This window comes from Thermobia domestica, chromosome 10 (assembly GCF_964235325.1).
Source record: "Thermobia domestica chromosome 10, izTheDome1.hap1.1, whole genome shotgun sequence".
In the NCBI taxonomy this organism is placed as follows: domain Eukaryota; kingdom Metazoa; phylum Arthropoda; class Insecta; order Zygentoma; family Lepismatidae; genus Thermobia; species Thermobia domestica.
The window spans coordinates 232353047-232372161 of NC_137463.1; the positions used below are offsets into that span (position 1 = coordinate 232353047).

At 34.7% G+C, this 19115-nt stretch overlaps 1 protein-coding gene across 1 annotated transcript; it reads right to left on the reverse strand.

Annotated features, from left to right (window-relative positions):
• Positions 1-15701: 15701 nt before the first annotated feature.
• On the reverse strand, positions 15702-18690 carry LOC145663066 (uncharacterized). Its single transcript, XM_081729251.1, has one exon. The coding sequence runs from the start codon at positions 18285-18287 to the stop codon at positions 16929-16931; it is 1359 nt and encodes a 452-aa protein (XP_081585377.1). The 5' UTR covers positions 18288-18690; the 3' UTR covers positions 15702-16928.
• Positions 18691-19115: the final 425 nt, after the last annotated feature.

A 19115-nucleotide genomic window follows, 5' to 3' on the forward strand; every position in this document is an offset into this window, starting at 1 on the left:
AATCATAGTAATCAATATTATCTCAGAACCGGAAAATAACGATGCACAATTAAAAAATATTTAAAGAATGTAATTATAGCACGGATGAGTTGTATGCACGGATTAGATGGATGAAAGGCATATCTATCTAAATTATCTTTCTGTTATTTATATACAATCACACACAGATCGTGAAAGCAGTATTTATTGTACCCATTTATTATGCTTACATGACATTGGGCATGACTAGATTTACGAACAATAGTATATTTTATATGAATAAATCTACCGAGTACTCTGAAAGCCGAGATTATAAAGGTAACAGCAGACAGATTATTCACCATAGTATAAATGCCAGTTTTACGTTTAACATCTTTCAATGACGGGACAAATTTACAACGTGAAGAGGAGGAGAAAAACGGAAGCACGTGACACTGCTAACCACAAGAAAAGCTTGACGATTGTCTCATTGTTTCGTTTAGAATATCGAATTATTGGTTTCATCTTTCTTAAGCAATGTACCAGTTTACAGTTTACCAGAAAAAAAAAAGTATTCACAAGATATTTTCCAAACGTGATAATAAAAGTACAGTGTACCGCTGCAATACCTGCTGCGGTATCCATGCGAGACTAGACTATATCATCTTAAGAATTGGAGAGGTTGACAAGGATAGGCTGAGTGAACTCAAAAACATGAAGCTTGACGTCCCTTGGCATCCAGACTTAACGCTGTACTGCATGGTGAAAACAATCGAGAGTGGCTCATCTTAAGGAATTAACATGTCCTGCTGTATGTACTCAAATTATTTTAGGTATCTTTGCTGCATTACAACAAACGCAAGTAACTGCCCTTAGATTTTCGTAAGTCTACAGCGGTACGTGAAACTTAGTGGTATCGCGTTGTCCAGCAGCAACATTATACTTCTGCAATTCACAAACAAACACGGTTTCCAATGTTTCATGCACATGTTCCTGTGTCTACAAGTATACAATTACACTGGTTGTCTGACTAAGTACAAGTAATTCGCGATAAACACTTCCAACAATTCACCAAACAGAGTATTTTTAATGAAGCCGTGGTTTTGATTGTTTGCAATAGAGTATCGTAAAGAACCCACTTTTGATCGCACTCTGTTCAGAAAAGGATCCAGGCCTCCACGGGCGTTCGGGATCGGATCTGAAGTGCAATTCATTAGAGGTTCGAGTCCCTCTGAAGAGAATGGTCGAATTTTTAACTGTCCTTGATATTTCCATGTTCGTGCCCCTGTTGTGTTGGGTTATGCACAATTAGGGAGAGATAACCACGGAGATTAGTGTTCTGGCTCAGGCGAATTTAAAATAATAATAATTATTTTAATAAACAAATAAACGAAAAGTGACTAGCGTGTATGCCTTTGTTATATGTTGTCCTGGTTTCGATTCCCGATGGGTAAGTTTTGAAATCTGAACGTATTACGGTGGTTCGGATTTCACTTTAAACTGTAGGTCCACGTCTTATATAGCCACATACTTGCAACGTTAAACACCCATCCAACCACCTAAGAAGTGGATCTTCTTTGAGAAGGAAAAAAAAAATGAAAAAAGCATTTACTCATGTCGCTTTCTAGGTCACAATCAACTTACTTGGGATCCATCGACACACTTTATACGTTTCCCAAGTTAGTGTAGCTGTTGAGAATAGCTTCAGCACTGCAACTGAATGTTCCATACTTTTAGCCATAGCCGCTTTGAATGCCTCGTTATCTGTGTGTTGTGGGCACCATAGTGCGTTCATCATCGTTCTTATACTTGTTGAAACACAGTTCTACAGTTAGCTCTAGGATATCCCTATACAACGTCTAGAATAATTTTCTTCAAGTTCCACTATCGTTCGTATCCAGTTAAAACTCATAAAGCAAAACAGACCTGCTAATGGTCTTTGAGGTCTGCATGTTTGTCCTGCTCTCACTAACGATTCCGTTTAACACTAACAACCACAACTAGCACGCTACAAGAGGAAACATTCATTAATAGCACAAGCATAGTTTTAGTAAACCCTAGGATGACCATCTTCTTAAGAAAAATATATCAGGTGTTCTAAAAAGTAGTAAGCTTTTAGTGCATGAGATGGCGTCAGTGTCCCAAATATTAGTGTATACGAATCGCAGCGGGTCAGGCCTACCATCATCAGATAACTGACAGTTGAAGCTAGTACATATGCAAAAATCACACGTAAGATATTGTGCCGTGAAAATAAGGGACCTTTCTGCAAAATTGCGCTACATTGTACAGTCTTATATCGGTAAAGACGCAAATACTCTGTAAGCACGTGAAGAAATTTGTGCTGTTTATGGGCAAGATATTATCAAAAGGTAGTTCAATCGCTTTTGTTTTGGAAATTTCGATGTCCAAGAAGCTCCTTGCAGTGGGCGAACAAACATAGCAAAAGTGGTTATTCTGGCAAAAGTCGAGCAAGACCGACATGTAAGTAGTCATGACATCGCCAATGAAGTAAACATCTATCAGCAAATAGTGTTAAACCATTTGGAGAAAGCTGGTTACAGAAAAAAAACTTGACATTGTGGGTGTCACATGATCTAACCCGAAAATATTTACTCGATCGAATTTCTATATGCGAATCTTTACTGAAACTTAATGAACTCGAGCCATTTCTGAAGCGGCTGATCGTGGCGAAAAGTAGATAACCCATGACAATAATATCCGAAAAATGTAATGGTCGAAACCAGAAGCTCCATAGACTGTAGCAAAGCCCTTATTGAGCCCAGGAAGGTTATTCTGTGCGTTCGCTAGGATTGGAAGGATATCGTGCATCACGAGCTGCTGCCACCGGTCAGAATGACAAAATCGGACCTGTACTGTTGACAATTAGCATGAGTTCACCTAGCAATGTAAAAGAAATGGCCAGAACTGGTCAACAGAAAAGGTCTCGTACATCATGCTGACAATGCCAGGCCGCATACATTTTTAACGACATCGTCAGAAATTGAGAGAACTTAGATTGGTGGTTTTAATACCTCAACCTTACAGCCCGGTCCTCCACTGTCAGATTATCATTTGTTTCGGTCTCTGGATAACTCCCTGAATGGTTAAGTTAGTTTCAGAAAAGGGCTGAAACTTTTGGGCTCCTACAGATCATTTTGCTTACAAAGGTACCTTGGTTCGAATTTCGTTTTTTTTTTTTTCACCTGAGTTATGAACAGGAATATCTTGCATAACTCAATTGGTCCCACGAAACATCCATGCTATCTAAAACAGTGTTATTCAAGATTTGTTCCTTAAAAAAAATTGAATAATAAACAAGTCTAAAAATAAATAATTTTATAAACCAAATAATACAGAAAATCCTTTTAAAAAATGAAATGAAATCTTTAACGTCCCACGATTATGCCGGTTAGGCTAAAGGAGACGGTGATAATGAGAAATGAGTGAAATGGTGGAATGAAGAAAGTGGGAGGAAACGGGAGAACCCCGAGAAAACCCACGAGCACGGTGTATGTCCACCACAAAGAAAATTCTTTTAAACATTTAAAAGTTGTGAAAATACACAAACAAAAATATGTGTCTGTTTCCTCAATCGTAAACGATAACTTTCAGTTGTATATTAACATCCCATAATAATACCTTGTAAGCTAAAGGAAATGGATGATTAATGGAAGTGGATGACTATGAAAGGAAGACGTTTGGGAGCAAATGGAAAACTCCGAGACAACCCGTGGTGAAAATATTGATCATAAACTCATATGGCTGGAATGCGAGAGAGATTTTCAAGAGAGAACTACATTGAAAACAATGTTGGTACCACAGGACAATTGAGTTTCCTCGTTACGATGGTATTGACGCTAAAAGAAGTGAGACTATTGCGTATTGGCTGCAAGTGTAATCCATGCATTTGCTTCTGTATGCTGTACCCCCATTGTTGATCCTTCAATGTAAACGCTAGCGGACATATTGTTTACTCCCATATTGAATACTATCAAATAAGGGAGAAGGGACGCAAAAATTTGTTTGAGCCCAGGGGGTGTAAAATTTCTAAATATGGGCCTTACCTGTTTTTAGACAGAAATGTAATTTTCATCGCAAATCTGATATAAACCACTTTGGTTATTCTTTCTGACAATTACTTTACATAAAAAGGAATGGAGTCTTATCCTTGATTGATATTGTTTATATTCTGTTAAGGCCTTTATCTATAAATGCATAGCTCTATTTTCGGGGCTCACGAGGTGTACTAGTACTGATATTATTAAGTACCTGTTCCCGCTGTTAAAATTCCAGTCAGGTCGATCTTGTGTAAGTTAAAAGTTACATTAAAATAGTAGTAATTTAAAGTTAGCCAAGACCTTAACTAAATACCTGATTGAACAATTCAAGTATCAAGTTATTCGTTGTCATATTAGTAAGGAAAATGTCTGTCAAGTGCGATACTGTACAAAAAAACACATGCTTCCGATAAACCCATGATAATTTAACAGTTTTATGATTTTTTTAAAGGACATAATAAATAATATTACAGAAATCGATTTTCTCATAACTTTTTTTATTTTTTTAACAAAAGAAACACTGTCCAAAGCTTAAAACCCACTGTATTTTAAATTATAATATGTATCTCATGACTATTAATCAAAATCATGACTATTAATCAATTTTTTTTTTTCAAAGCAAATTAACTCACAAGAGTAACATATTGTTACAATACAGTAATTCAGATTATTATGATACAATAAATACAGTCAATTTGAAGAAAGATATATATTTAATTTCTAGATAAAGAAGCATAAACGAATCTGAGTTTTTACAAATACCTTCCTTTGTTTCAAAATTTAGTTTATTTCATTATCTGGAGACAACATGTTTGGAGTTTAATTTTTCTCGTGTTTTTATCTCCGACTTTTACTCTATTTACGCCATAATTTGGAAATTCTTTATAGCTTATATTTTGTAAACAGATTTTCTATCTATACTTCCACCTTCTCTCTCTTAGCCCTCTCATCTTGGTTTAAGTTCACTTACATGTAACACTTAACTGATGTTTTCTCCCTTATAATAGGCTAATATCAGGATAATATCTTGCTTAACGGCTCTGCCCAACTTGATACTTTTCCAATCTCAAAGTATGGGTGGAAGTTAAACACTTTTTAATGCTGCTTACTAAGTTTTCTTCTCAGAAATAACGGAGTAATTATCTTTATGGTCTCGTCCATTAATTAAGATAAGAATCACATATAATTTTCAAACTATAGTATTCTGCTCTTTAAACTATTATGCAACATGAAAACAATGACATGCACGGAGGTTGATCCGTTTCTATCCGAACAACTTGCAGACAGCGACACAGGGTTTCATAGAGGAATAAAACAGTACGTACACGTTTATCAGTCTCTCAGCTGTTGTGTAGCTGAGTGAAGGTGTGTTGCACTGAGCACAATGCTACCGAGGAAAACGGTTTTCGAGGGTACGTCATGAATCTTTACCATGTCAACCGCAGTACTTCCCAAATAGTAGAACAGTGTCGGAATGATGGCTTTATGGTAAAACGAGCTACTGTTACTGTAATAATTAAACGTGATGTATATTTGCCTCCTCTAGAATCTACACCACCAACAAAATCGTATTCAAATATGGTGTCAATGAAATTCAGAAGATCTGTGCTAAAGAAAATCCAGGATATGGTGATTTGTGAGAATTCATTAGCACAGTGTTATGGTCAAAAAATTGCATGTGTCCCAATTAACAGTGAATTGTACAATCCATCATAAATTGAGGCTGTAAACTGTCTGCAAGGTCAGCACGCATACGTTAACATAATGACAAATCGAGAAAAGGGCGAGGGAGAAGGTTGTACGAGTGATGCCTGGTTGGTGAGCACTGGATATTTGCTGTGACAATGGATCTACATAAGTGGCTGAGGAAAAGTTCACGTCATCACCTACAGAGGTGTTCATGAAAATACCTGATGTATTTTATGCGTCAACAAAGAAAGTTTCTGGAAAGGTTTTATGGTTGTTGCTGGTTTACGCTGCAGAGAAAGCTTAAGGTCGAAAAATGTCAAAATCAATAGTGCTCATTACCAAGAAAATGTGCTATAACAAGTTTACACAGACAAGATACCAGCATTGTATGACGACACTCATCGTGTGAATGTGAAACTCCACCAGGACAAACTTTCAAGTCATACAGAAAACAATGTTGACCTTCTACCGACAAATGACCAGTTACCATTGTATCTGGTATTCATGCCATTTCGTTCTATGATATTACTATTAAGAATCCATATGCTAGTCTCCAGAAGAATTACTATGCTTCTGATTTCTCAAACGGTGTCTTTCGTCACGTCGGTTCGTATGGTAAATGATACTTGTGTAAAACCTATATCTGCAATGAAATCTACTGCAGTAGACACTCCGATGTTGTGCAATTTTCCGGTGGCTATTACATCGAGCATGATCAATAGTGGATAGGTAAAGTATCTTATGTAAGCAACAACTTTAATTTATTGAGATGGAAACGGATCATCTTCTGTACCTACAGATTATGTGTATTCATCTACTAAGTAATAAAGGAGGAAGTAACAGGAAAATATGACGAAAACAAAATAGTACCTTGGCAAATGCAGAAAACTTTGTTGTAGCTGAAGAAAGCACACATGCTTTCGCTCCCCCCCCCCCAAAAAAAAAAATCGCAAAAATGAACAAAGAAGGTCGTTAAGGAGTTTGTTATCTATCAATACAATTGGAGGAAGGCTCTACAGTATTTCGATAGCCATACGAATTAAGTACTTTTTTTTCTCTGCTAGGATTCAATACTTCTGAATCGGGTTTGAATCCCACTGGGTGATTTTATTTTTTTCTAACTTTTGTCCTATTCTTGTCGTACAGTTTTTATTATATGTATTACGCGCAGGTGACTGCCAACTTTCTATTCTAACTAAAACTAAGGAATCACACAGGCGTGAAACATTTTTTTTATACTTTCCAAAGTAATTCTTTCTTAGTGAAAATGATTTTCTATGTCGAGTCACAAGTTTTTTTTTTTTTTTTTTTTTTTTTTGTAAATTTGAAGAAAGAAAAAAATTCAGAAGTCCAGCGTTGGGGAGTCACTATCTGTCATAATAGCTTCTTTATCATTACTAGAACGTAGTTCGTTATTATTATTATTATTATTAAGCTAGGGAACAGAAAAAAGTTTGAGAGTACTATATTTGGTGAGGCATTTTATTTCTTCACAGTTTGCTGTTACTCTGTAAACTTAATGTTGTCTTGGTACAGCAGAACGATTTCAGACATTTTTTTCTTACGGCGATCTCATATTTTTTCCACTTAAACGTTCTAATAGTTCGCAGTAGTATACTCCAGACACTCTATCACCGTGTGGTAAAGAATCCACCATAAGAATACCCTCAAAGTTCCATAAAACACTGGCCATCACCATCGAAGGCCTCACATGAAGTATTTTGAGAATGGGGATGAGGTATGTTTTCCGTTGCTCTCAAACCTCTTTTGTCTCAGGCTTAAGCTGTAGATATAAGTCATATCCTGAATTACAAATCTTTACTAAAACCTTTTTGTCTCCTCTTTATAAAGGTAAATGATCTACTCACAAGAATACATTCGATTACATTTTCTTCAAGAAAGAAAAAAAAAAAAAACGTTTGACCCGGAGAGAAATAAAAATCAGTTGGGGCTGCACGGACCACTATTTGATATATCTTAGCTCCGGCGCAGGTGATGTTTAACTCGGGGGTGGGGGAGAAGTATACCTGAAAAGAACACTGCACTCGCTGCCAACTGTGTCCAGCATTCAGATATTTGGGAACATATATGACCAATATTTTACTCATACTCTGCCACAGACCTGTGTGCATTTCGTCAAAGGGTGTTGTAACCTATTATACGAAATGCCAAAAGTTATTATAATATACCAGAGGTCTTCCATTCTGCAATACCATGTCATGGATAATACATGTTTTCCGAGTTTGTACTGTTGAAGGTGCAGCGAAGTGAAGTTCATCATCAATAACATGTGGCACTTCTAAAAATCTGCAATTCAGTTTCTCACAGAAGTATTAGAAGTTGCAAAATTCATCGCAGACTGATACATGTCAAGATGGATTCTTTAGGACAATTTACTACTTGTAGATGTAGATGTGCACGTTTTCCGCCCGCTGTTCCTTCGTCATGTCTATTCACAGGTTTGTTCTGTCGATTTGTGGGCTCTGGAGCTAAAGTAATCCGTAGGTCAATGATGTAGGTGAGAATACCGTATAAGTCATGAATAAAATATTTGGTGTTAATTTGGACTATCCATATAATTACAGTGATATTTCACTAAATATTTAAAACAAGTGAGTTTCGTTTCACAGTGTTAAACTACAATAAACTTCCAAATTATGAGAATTCAATACTTAAACTTAAAGTAGTACATCTGTAAGTATTGGCTATAATAGATTAATAAGATTGAAGATACAATCCGTTCTTCGGACGCTATTAATATTAAAAAGCCATTAGTCCCTATGAATTACTGTTAATGTTCTATGGTGATAAATGTTGAAACCGGTTTTGATGTACTCTTGAGACTCTAAATCGATCGCAGAAAACTGCTTATTGGTATCTATTACCAATTTTGTTTTGTAGCAATAAATGTTGAAACCGAATACTGTTAATTTTAACCACTTTTGGATTCAATAGAAGGTTATCTGGATTCAATAGAAGGTTAAGGTAATATATAGAACTTACTTTTGGGAAGCTAAATCAATTGCAAAAAATAGCATTTCAACATTTCTTACAGTTTTTGCTTTACAGAAATCAGTATTTAAAAACCGGAACTACGAGTGATTTCAACTACTTTCGGTTTTGGTAGTATCGCGGGTTGTGAAGTATGTTCTCTTGAGACTCTGAGTCATCTGCAGAAAACTATTTGTCGCTATCTAATGCCATTTTGTTCTACGCCAATAAAAGTTGAAACCTGAAATGGTTAATCTGAACCAATTCCGGTTTGAATAGACGGTTAACAGGGGAGATTGAACCTATTCTTGGGACGCTAAATCAATTGTAAAAACCGCATCTCAATATACATAATACTATTTTTGTTTATGGAAATCATTATTGAAATCGGAAGCAGTAGTATATTTCAACCATTTCCGGTTTTGGTAGAATGTTGCGGATTGTAATGATATGCTTCGTTGAGACAATGAATCGACTGCAAAAAATCACCTGCCGCTATCTATTATTATTTTTGTTCTATGACAATATGTGTTGAAACCGGAAATGACTGATCTGAACTACTTTCGGTATGAACAGATCGTTAATGAAGAAAACAGAATCTACTTTTGCAGCAATGAATCGATTGCAGAAAACCACATCACGATATCTCTTGCAGTTTTTCTCTGTGGAAATAAAAATTGAAACAGGAGACAATAGTACATTTGAATCACTATTAAAATTTATTATTCCGATTTTTGTAAAGTGTTCGAGACAGTCATGGTACAGTCCACAGCAAAAAAAAACTGCAACATGAGCAGGTAAGTTTATTGTGAAACGGCGAAGTCTTTTGCTTCAAAATAAGTGTGCATGGGAGGACGCCGAGGTTTCTCCTGGCGCGATTCGTGCCACTTATACATTATTTTGATTCCCTGCGCTGTTAGGCGTAGTTTCACAATAAACTTACATGTTCATATTGCAGGTTGTTTGCTGCGAACTGTACATTGTCATGAAACGCTGAATCATTTGAAAAAAAAAAAAAAATCTGGCTATTACTGTTTCTGTTCTGTGGTGATAAACTTGAAACTGAAAATGACTAATTTGAACCACTTCTGCTTTGAAAATAAATTAAATATTTCAATTTAACGTCCCATGACTATGCTCCTTAGGCTAAGGGAGATGAATGATTAGGGTAAGTAAATGATGATGGAAGAATTAGTGGAAATTAGAAAGTGGGAGGAAACGGGAGTACCCGAGAAAACCCACGGACACGATGTTGTCCTCCAAAAACTTCCTTGGTCGGTAATAAACACTTCCGGTTTCAATAGAAAGTTAGCAAAGAAAATGGAATCTATTCTTGGAGGCTGAATAGATTGCAAAAACCACATCTCAATACATCTTCCCGTTTTGCTCTAATACCCGTCGAAAGACGGACGGACAAAGCCGTTTTATATAGCTTCCGACACTTATGCATAGCATAGTTTGGAAGTCTAACAAGAGACTGTAATAATAATAATACTAATAATCGCTTCTTAATAATACAATAAAGTACTTCGTATATGTTAAACAGCATTTGCTACCTTTTAATTACATCAAATCCTTTCGAAGTACAACAAAATGCATTCTGTATTATCTGCGCTTTTAGGCTTCCAAGCTATGCTATGTATAAAGATGGAAAGTCTTATAGAAGGACTATATCAGTCTGTCCTTCCGTCCTATCTGTTGACGAGTATCATAGCAAAATCTGTAAGATATATCAAGAAACGTTTTTCTTTTTTTTTTTTTAAACATACGGAGTTCATTAATTTCCTTCCTTAAGCCTCTATTCATAATGAGAAGAGCAGAAATCAACCATTTCCAGCTTCAGCGTTGATCGCCACAGAACAGAAACTGTAATAGATGGCGGAAAGCTGCTTCTTGAAGTGAATTCAGTGTCTTTTATATATATATATATATATATATATATATATATATATATATATATATATATGTGTGTGTCTTGATCGCCATTAAGAAATACTATAATAGATACAAGAGATCGTTTCTTTATATGGATTCAATATCATAGAAATAATGTCTATTTCCTCCCTTATCTTTATAGAAAAAACTGGAAGCTGTAGAAATCTAGAGAAATTTTTCAAAAACTGTAATATATATACAGAGAATGCTTTCATATGGATCAGCGTGTGAAAAATACATCCCATCTTCGATCTTTTCCTTCTACTGCAACCAGAAGTTACAGAGGTACCACTTTCGGTTTTAATATTAAACCCTATAGTTTGGAAATCTACCGTTGTTTTACATTACTCAAAACGCAGCTCACTTGTTTATTGAAATGGGAAGCGGAAAGTTCAACTGAATAACAATTTAAGTTATAGGACTAGAGTCTTTAATTCTCATAGCGTATAACTCGTTTCTAAGGCTCGATTAATTATTATAATGATCTCTATTACTTTATGTATATACTGGCTGAACCTGCGCTCTCTATACAGAGCGTGAATCTCTTTGTCATTCCCCACATCTGTATGAAAGACGTCTTGATAAAAAAAAAAAAAAAAAAAAAAAAAAAATCGGCAATAGGTGCCAGAAAGGTGAGAATTTTTTCAATTTTTTTTCAATACCTCGTACCGTTTGCAAGATTTAAGCCTACTTCTGGTTGGAGCTTTCAATTCATGTATGATCAGTGTTTTCTTTCTTCTTGCATGCAGTGTGTAATAAGCAAATATATTACACACACAATTAATTATAATGTCAGTGGTATATCATGCTCATTGGGTAAAACCCTCCAAACAATAAAGATTCATCTTAGACTGGAGAAATGTTATCCTTTGTTTTGCATTTGGGCATGAATTAAACGCCTGAGGAATATACAACCCCTATATACAATTATGTGGTGTTGAAATGTATAACTTGTAGGATATGATACTTTCCTTTTTTTAATCTCTTCACAGATATGGCATCATTTGATGCCATATCCGTGAAAAGGTTAAATTTCAACACTTCCAGTGTACCCTTAAAATATATAATAAAGAAATAACGGCCATGTTTTTTATTTTTATTTTTTTAATATTCGATTAGAACTGGACAATCTACACAAAATTTGGAATCGACCAGTGTAAACGACACGTTTCTAGCTCTTGTGGTTTTCAAGATCTCACTATAGAAAGGATTGGAGACAAAAATATAAACTTTTCTTTGGAGATAAAAATATAAACCTAGCATTTTAATATATAGACTAGCTGAACCTGCCCTCTCTACACAGCACATCATTCACATATGAGCATGAATCTCCTTGTCATTCCTCACAACATCTGTACATGTCCCTTTATAGATACAAGTGGAAGACGTCTTTCTAAAAATCGGCACGGGGTACCGTAAAGGGGAAATTTTCTTCGAATATTTTTTTCAGTATCTCACACCGTTTGCAAGATTTGAGTCTACTTTCGGTTGGAGTTTGTAATTCATGTATAACCAGTGTTTTCTTTCTTCTTGCATGCAGTATGTAATTATAATAAGCAAATACACTACACATATAACTAATTATAATGTCAGTGATATATGGTGTTCATTGGACAAAACACTCCAAAGAATAAAGATTCATCTTAAATGGAGAAATGTTTATCCTTCGTTTTTCATTATCATTTGGCCACGAAATAGACGCCTGAGAGATATGAAACTCCTGTATATAATTACGTGGTGCTGGAATGTATAATGCGTAGGATATGATGCTTTAGTTCTTTTTTATTTCAACACTTCCAGTGTACCCATAAAAATGTAATAAAGAAACAATGGTCACGTTTTTTAAATATTCAATTAGAACTGGACAATCTACGCAAAATTTGCAAGCGATCAGTGCAAACGTCACCTTTCTAGAACCTATAGTTTCCGAGATCTCATTGTCGAAAGGATTAGCCACAAACATATAAACGTCCACAAACGTATAGTTTAAAAGAACTCCAAAGATGGCAGCACAATTCCTTTGGATTGATTTTGCACAAGGCTTATTAAAATACATAGGCTTTGAAGAATAATTTTAAAAAATAAACTTTGAGAAAAAGATCTATTTAAATAATTTATTTAAAGTACACATACCTTAAAATATTTGTTTTCCTTAAATGTGAAATCACAAATAATCGTAAATTAAAGGTTTGAAATCAAAAGTTAGAGGTTGGAGCTTAGGCGTTTTCATTGCTACTGTAACATTTAATAGATAGATAATCATCTTGTACTGTTTATTTGACCCAAAAGAGCTTAACCTTAAAAGCAAGAAACTTCCGTTGTAGTCGTTATCGTTCTGTTTTTAAATAAATCCTACACCAATTCATCATTATGAATTTATTTGGTATACAACTTTGAATAGAAACCAGTCATCTATTCAAACGTTGTTGCTGCCTAGATGTTGTTATTATTATTATTATTATTAGCTTTGAAAATTGCATTTCCCAGATGCAGTAGTAACAGAAATGGTGGGGACGAATGCGATAGGCTATTGTTATATGATATTAGGATAAGAGTCGTATAAGGTCAGTAACCAGTGATGTAGTATTTGATGTAGGTACGTACGCTCACAACAATTTATTTCGGGAGGGGTCCAAAATCAATATGGAAATAAATTATATTGAGATTTGTAAAATCATCCCTGTAATTAGATTACATTTATAGAAAAGTAATTCGTTTGGCGGCCACCTAAAAATCAAGTAGGTTGTTTTTAAGTATATAAGATCTTTCTGCAGGGTCTTTGTGTCAAGAATATTGGCGTCGTGGCAAGATTTTACCACTGTGCGAAAGTCAGAACATAGGTCTACCTAGTGTATGATATGGTTGGATTTGGTTTAAATTTTAAAAATAAGCGAATAATAGTTATTATTAACAAATTCTTTGTGTCAAAAACATTAACTATAAGCAAGGCTTAAAAATCCTCTCACCTGCTCGTCAATGGCGAGTACTTTTTTACACTTGAAGAATAAAGTCCGATCAGTCAAAAACGTAAATTGTAAATTGAAGAATAAATAGAAGGTGTCACTCTCTTTTTTCTTATTTGTAAGAGATAGCCAATAATATATATATATATATATATATATATATATATATATATATATATATATATATATATATATATATATTGATATGTTCACTGTGTCGTAAAGTGATTTTTGTTTATTTATATTTATTTTTGTTTATATTTACTGTGACTGCAAAATGGTCTGGCTAGTAGAGTTTCTGGCTGGCAAGTACTTGCAAGCAATATTTTTCAAGCCCTGAATATAAGTTTCTAATTACATCATTAAATAATTCGCGGTGTCTATTGAAACTTATCAAGAAGCAACAGAGAACAATGACACAAATATAACGAATTATTGATCTACACTGAGCTAAGGTAGCGACAATGACTGTGGGACTGAAATGTGAAAAATAACGAGATAAAAATGGAAAAATTACTGAAAGTTCAACCGTGGCATAACGTCCAAGAACTTAAAAATGAAGAAGAATCAATGTGCAAATAGAATTTTTCTTCAGAGGTGGGGATGAATTCACCCATTTATGCCCAGCCATATTATATTATATTATATTATATATATATATATGTATATATATATATATATATATATATATATGCCGTCAGAAACTACTCTTTCGCGTGGTGTATACGTGTCACTACTACTTGATAATGTATGGTCGTACTGAGTTTGACGGGGAAACATACTTCTTCGATCTATATGTAGTGTTAGTGTACATTACGTGAAGAAGTGGTTTGTGTGGCGTGATATTTCCTCAATTAATACTGAAACCGGAAGTGGTGGTAGGTTTCTATTACTTCCGGTTGTAGTAGAGAGATCAGAGTGAATATGGAATATATTTTTGGGACGCTTACCTCATTGTAGCAAACAACTTCTTGCTATCTATTACCATTTTTACTCTATAGTAATCACTGTAAAACCGGAAATGGTCGCTTTTGTGCCATAGGAAACCACTTCTCGCTATCTATTATGTCTTTTTTATAATTCTACTGCGATCATTGTTAAATGTGAAAGTGAATTATATCTAAAATTTTCGGTTTGAAAAGAGCGTTAAAGGAGAAGATATTAAATCTGATTTAAACTACTCGCTGAGCAAAACAATGCATTTATTGTAAAAAATTATTATTAAAGTGTAACAGTTTCGCCAACTATCTACTTTGTTTTCATCAGATACTATTTCCATTTTGGCTTCATCAGACACTTTGGCGACAACACACTAGAAGATAGTACTTATCTGATGAAGCCAAACTGTTACACGTTAATATTTTTTTTTACAATAAATGTATTCTTTTGCTCAGCAAGTAGTTTAAATCAGATTTAAGTCTGTTAACAGCAAAGCTTGTACAAGGAAGAAGATAGTACCTATTCTTAGAACGTAAAGTCGATTCAACAAAAACCCACCTCGGTATCAATTCATTTTTGATCCTTGTAGATCAATAATGAAACCGAAAGTTGTAATAGATTTCCACCAATTCTGGTTTTAGTATAGCGTTAACGAATGAAGATGAAATACATTCTTGGGACACTTAATTGATTGCAGAAAACAACAACTTTTTTTATTGCTCTATGGTAATGAACGTAAAAACCGGTAATATTTTATTTCTATCACTTCCGGTTTGAGTATTGATTCCGGAAGTAAACTCGATTTCTAACTTTTGGCCATCTACATCCTGATCAAATTTCATGGTTTTCAATCAAGTAGTTCTTGAGATTTTTTAGTCTTTTGGACGGACGGACATACAGGCTGAGTAAGTATATAACGAAGTTTTCCTGAACCCACCTCGTTTACAAGCTTTGTTCCTGTAGTATTTTTGCCTACAATAAACGTTATCCATGTTTCTCCTCATGCACACTCACGTCCAAAATGATTGTCGCATATCTATAACTATCTTCTTATAAGAATATAATTTGATAATGATTTTGCAGAGTACTTTAATACTGATACTATGTGTATAATCGGGAAATACATATTTGTGGTAAATTTCACAGGAAAAGAATTATAAATACGAAAATTAGAATGAGTAAAACAAAATGTTGCTAAATGGACAATAAAGTTTTATTGCCCTTCTGTCATGAAATTTGCCACATACATGTTTTTGCCGACTACGCACAATACTAACATTATAAGAAATATCAGGCGAAATTGTTATCAAATTATACACCTACAACAACATATTTATAGACATTTGGACATGAGTGTACATTCGATGAAATTTTGCAGGGGGGAGGAGGTATATCCCTACCAAGGATGAACATTTTCTTCTTCAAGGGGTATAATTTTTTGTCAGAAGGAAATCCCTGCATTCCCCGTCAATTCAGACACTGCAGAGAATAAATGTTTTAACCCATTTTAATAATAAGTTAGGCATCTATGTATTTTTACAATAAATAAATAATAAAATAAAAAATCACTTCCTTAGTGTTTGGGAAATAGATACAAACAGTAATCACCTGGCGTCTTTCTACACTGTGAGTTCTCCTGAAGGAAGAAAGGCGGAAATGAATCATAAACTGAGAACTAAGAACAGTGGAAAAGTTTTTTTTTAAAAATAAATAAAATGCCCAATGGAATTTGAACTGGTTAAAAGTTTGAATCCCAAAGAAGGAACTTGGCGCGCACGACTATCAAAGCAACTGTAGTAATACCTTTCACTTGTATATATACCTAAGGAACTCATTAACAATCCTCCTTGCTTATAGAATTTTTGTTTTGTTTTTGGCACAAAAGCGTAAGTTTGCTCAACTACAACAAAATTTTCTGCATTTGTCAAGGCACTATTTTGTTCTAAAAGTAACATTGAATTAAATAATAAATAAAATAGGAGCTGAATATTTCAAACAGCCAATAACGAAATGCAGTGGGAATGCTTTACTACTACTAGTCTTTCCCCTTCGAATGTGTTGTTGCCAAACTGACAATTTTAAGGGACTTGGAAAAAAAAATACGCATGCAAATATATTTTAGAGAAGTGTACGTGATTACAGATCTATTAATGGTACAGTAAGAGCAAAAAATGTAAATTTCTACCAAATATCTTAAAAAGATGGCTCTAACTAAAAAAGTTACAAAATATAATTACACAATGCTGATCCGCTTCAGCATTACACTAGCATAAATAGCCTCACACAAATACATAAACATGACACAGTTGCGTCAGTACGAATGAAGTAAAACAAGTTCAATAAGTTTGCTATTCAAATTATTCGTATTAAGAACGTCATTTTAATGTTCTATTTATGTTTTTCCTTCAATATTATTGTGTCTTTTTCTATGAAGCACCATACTTGTTTTGGACGGGAATCTCTTGTTGCAGAAATCGCAAATATACGGCCTCTCACCACTATGCAAGCGTTTGTGAATAGTAAGCGACGATCGTTGAGTGAAACATTTATGACAGATATCACACTTATGTGGCTTCTCCCCTGTATGTACTCTAGTGTGTATCGTTAGCAGCTGTCGCTTGACAAAGCTCTTGCCGCAAGTCTCGCATACAAAAGGCTTCTCTCCAGTATGACAACGATAATGTTCCACCAATGAGGAGTTCGCAGCAAGCGCCTTACCGCATATGTCACACACATAATTCCTTTCACCTCGGTGAGAGCGGGCATGTCTCTTAAGTTGAGAATTAGTCACGAATCGTTTCTCACATACTTCACATTGGAGTAAATTTTCAACTGACTTATGGGTTCCTTTGTGATATTGAAAACTATTTATATTGCTATATTTGGCGTTACATATGTCACAAACATACGGCGCATTTCCCATATGTTCATTGATATGATCAATTAAGCTACTTTTCATAATGTATCCTTTACCACATGTGTCACAATAAAATAACTCTCTTTTTGTATGTGTCTTTCGATGGTAACTTAGTGATTCACGTGACGTGAATTTCCTGCTACAAATATCACATTCTTGTTCCTTTACATTGTGGGTTTTCATGTGACTATAAGCAGAAGTCGTCTTGTATTTGTTCAAACAAACTGGACATTCCCAGTTCCTTTCATTGGAGTGAGAGACGTAATGTTTACGAAGCTGCTTTTTAATTATGAAAGATTTGAAACAAATGGAACATTCAAACTGCTTCCCGTAATGAACTTTAGAAACATGATAATTCAAACTTTGCCTTGAATGAAAGCTTTCTGAACAATGTCCACATGAGTACGGTTTAATACCTGTATGACTTCTTTCGTGAATTTGTAAGTGAAATTTTGTCGTATATGTATTTCCACAATAACTACACACATACTCAGCTTTCGTATTAACATCTTGCGTCTGAGAAGTATTTTGATGTCTGTTCTTATCGGACTGTTGTGTACTCAAAGTTTGAGGCGTATTAGCTGTCTCCACTGTTTCTAATACATTTTGAACTCCAACCTGATATGTACTCAAGTGCGGAACCTGCAATGCAGTTCGGTAACATTTTTTATCATCTACTTTAGTAATAGCCTTATTATCAGACGTAAGGTTAACTATGTTACTCTTTATCCGTAATGTATCATTTCCGGCAAAGGAAAGAAGAAAATATTGTGTATGCGATTCACTCGTTCCCTGTGTCATTTCTGATATATTATTCACAACCAGTGGTAACATATAACCAGCAAGGGCTGCTCCAGAAGCAATCTTCTGACTGAATATCGTCCTAAAAGAAAAAAAATCAAGTAAGGATTTGCTGCATGATTGTGACACTAGATATTCCAGTTATAATCAACTAGAAGAAAGAACACCACTTGAGAGGTTATATTCTAAACGAAAGACACCAATGAAAACGATAAAAGTAGACACTTAATTTCGGTGTTGCACACAAGTTTTAACGTATGGTAATAGTTGCGTTTCCATCTTTTATTAGACCAACTATTGTTTCTGCACTATAAATTATAAACTATTCCCATTTTAATTCTTTCTACCATCTGGCTTCTTGACACAATGAGGAGTCAGATGAGACTGTATCGAGGGAATAGTAAATGACGAAAGCAAGAGAATATCTACGTATTCAAGCAATTAGTTACTTTTCGTGAGATACTGTGAATGGGTATAAATTAAAAAAAAAAAAAAGTTTCATTTTACAGTGTGAAACTACGGTAGACTTTCAAACTACGCAAATTCAATGTTCGAAAGTGAAGTAATACATCGATAACTACACGATGCAGTAGAGGAATAAGATCAAAGATAGAATCTCTTCCGCGGATGCTGAACTCACATTAAAAAGACATTATTACCCTATTTCTTACCGTTTTGGCTCTACGACAATGAACATTGCAACCGGAAGTACTAATTGGTGTCTATCACTTCCTATTACAATAAAGGGAAAAAAAATGAAATGAAATATTTGAGTTTTACGTTATGCCGGTTAGGCTAAAGGAGACGCTGATGACGAGTAATGAACGAAATGGTGGAATGAAGAAAGTGAGAGGAAACGGG

What these genes read in the sequence shown, in the direction of transcription:
- LOC145663066 (XM_081729251.1), bottom strand. Translation starts at nt 18,287, where the DNA reads ATGTTACCACTGGTTGTGAATAATATATCAGAAATGACACAGGGAACG.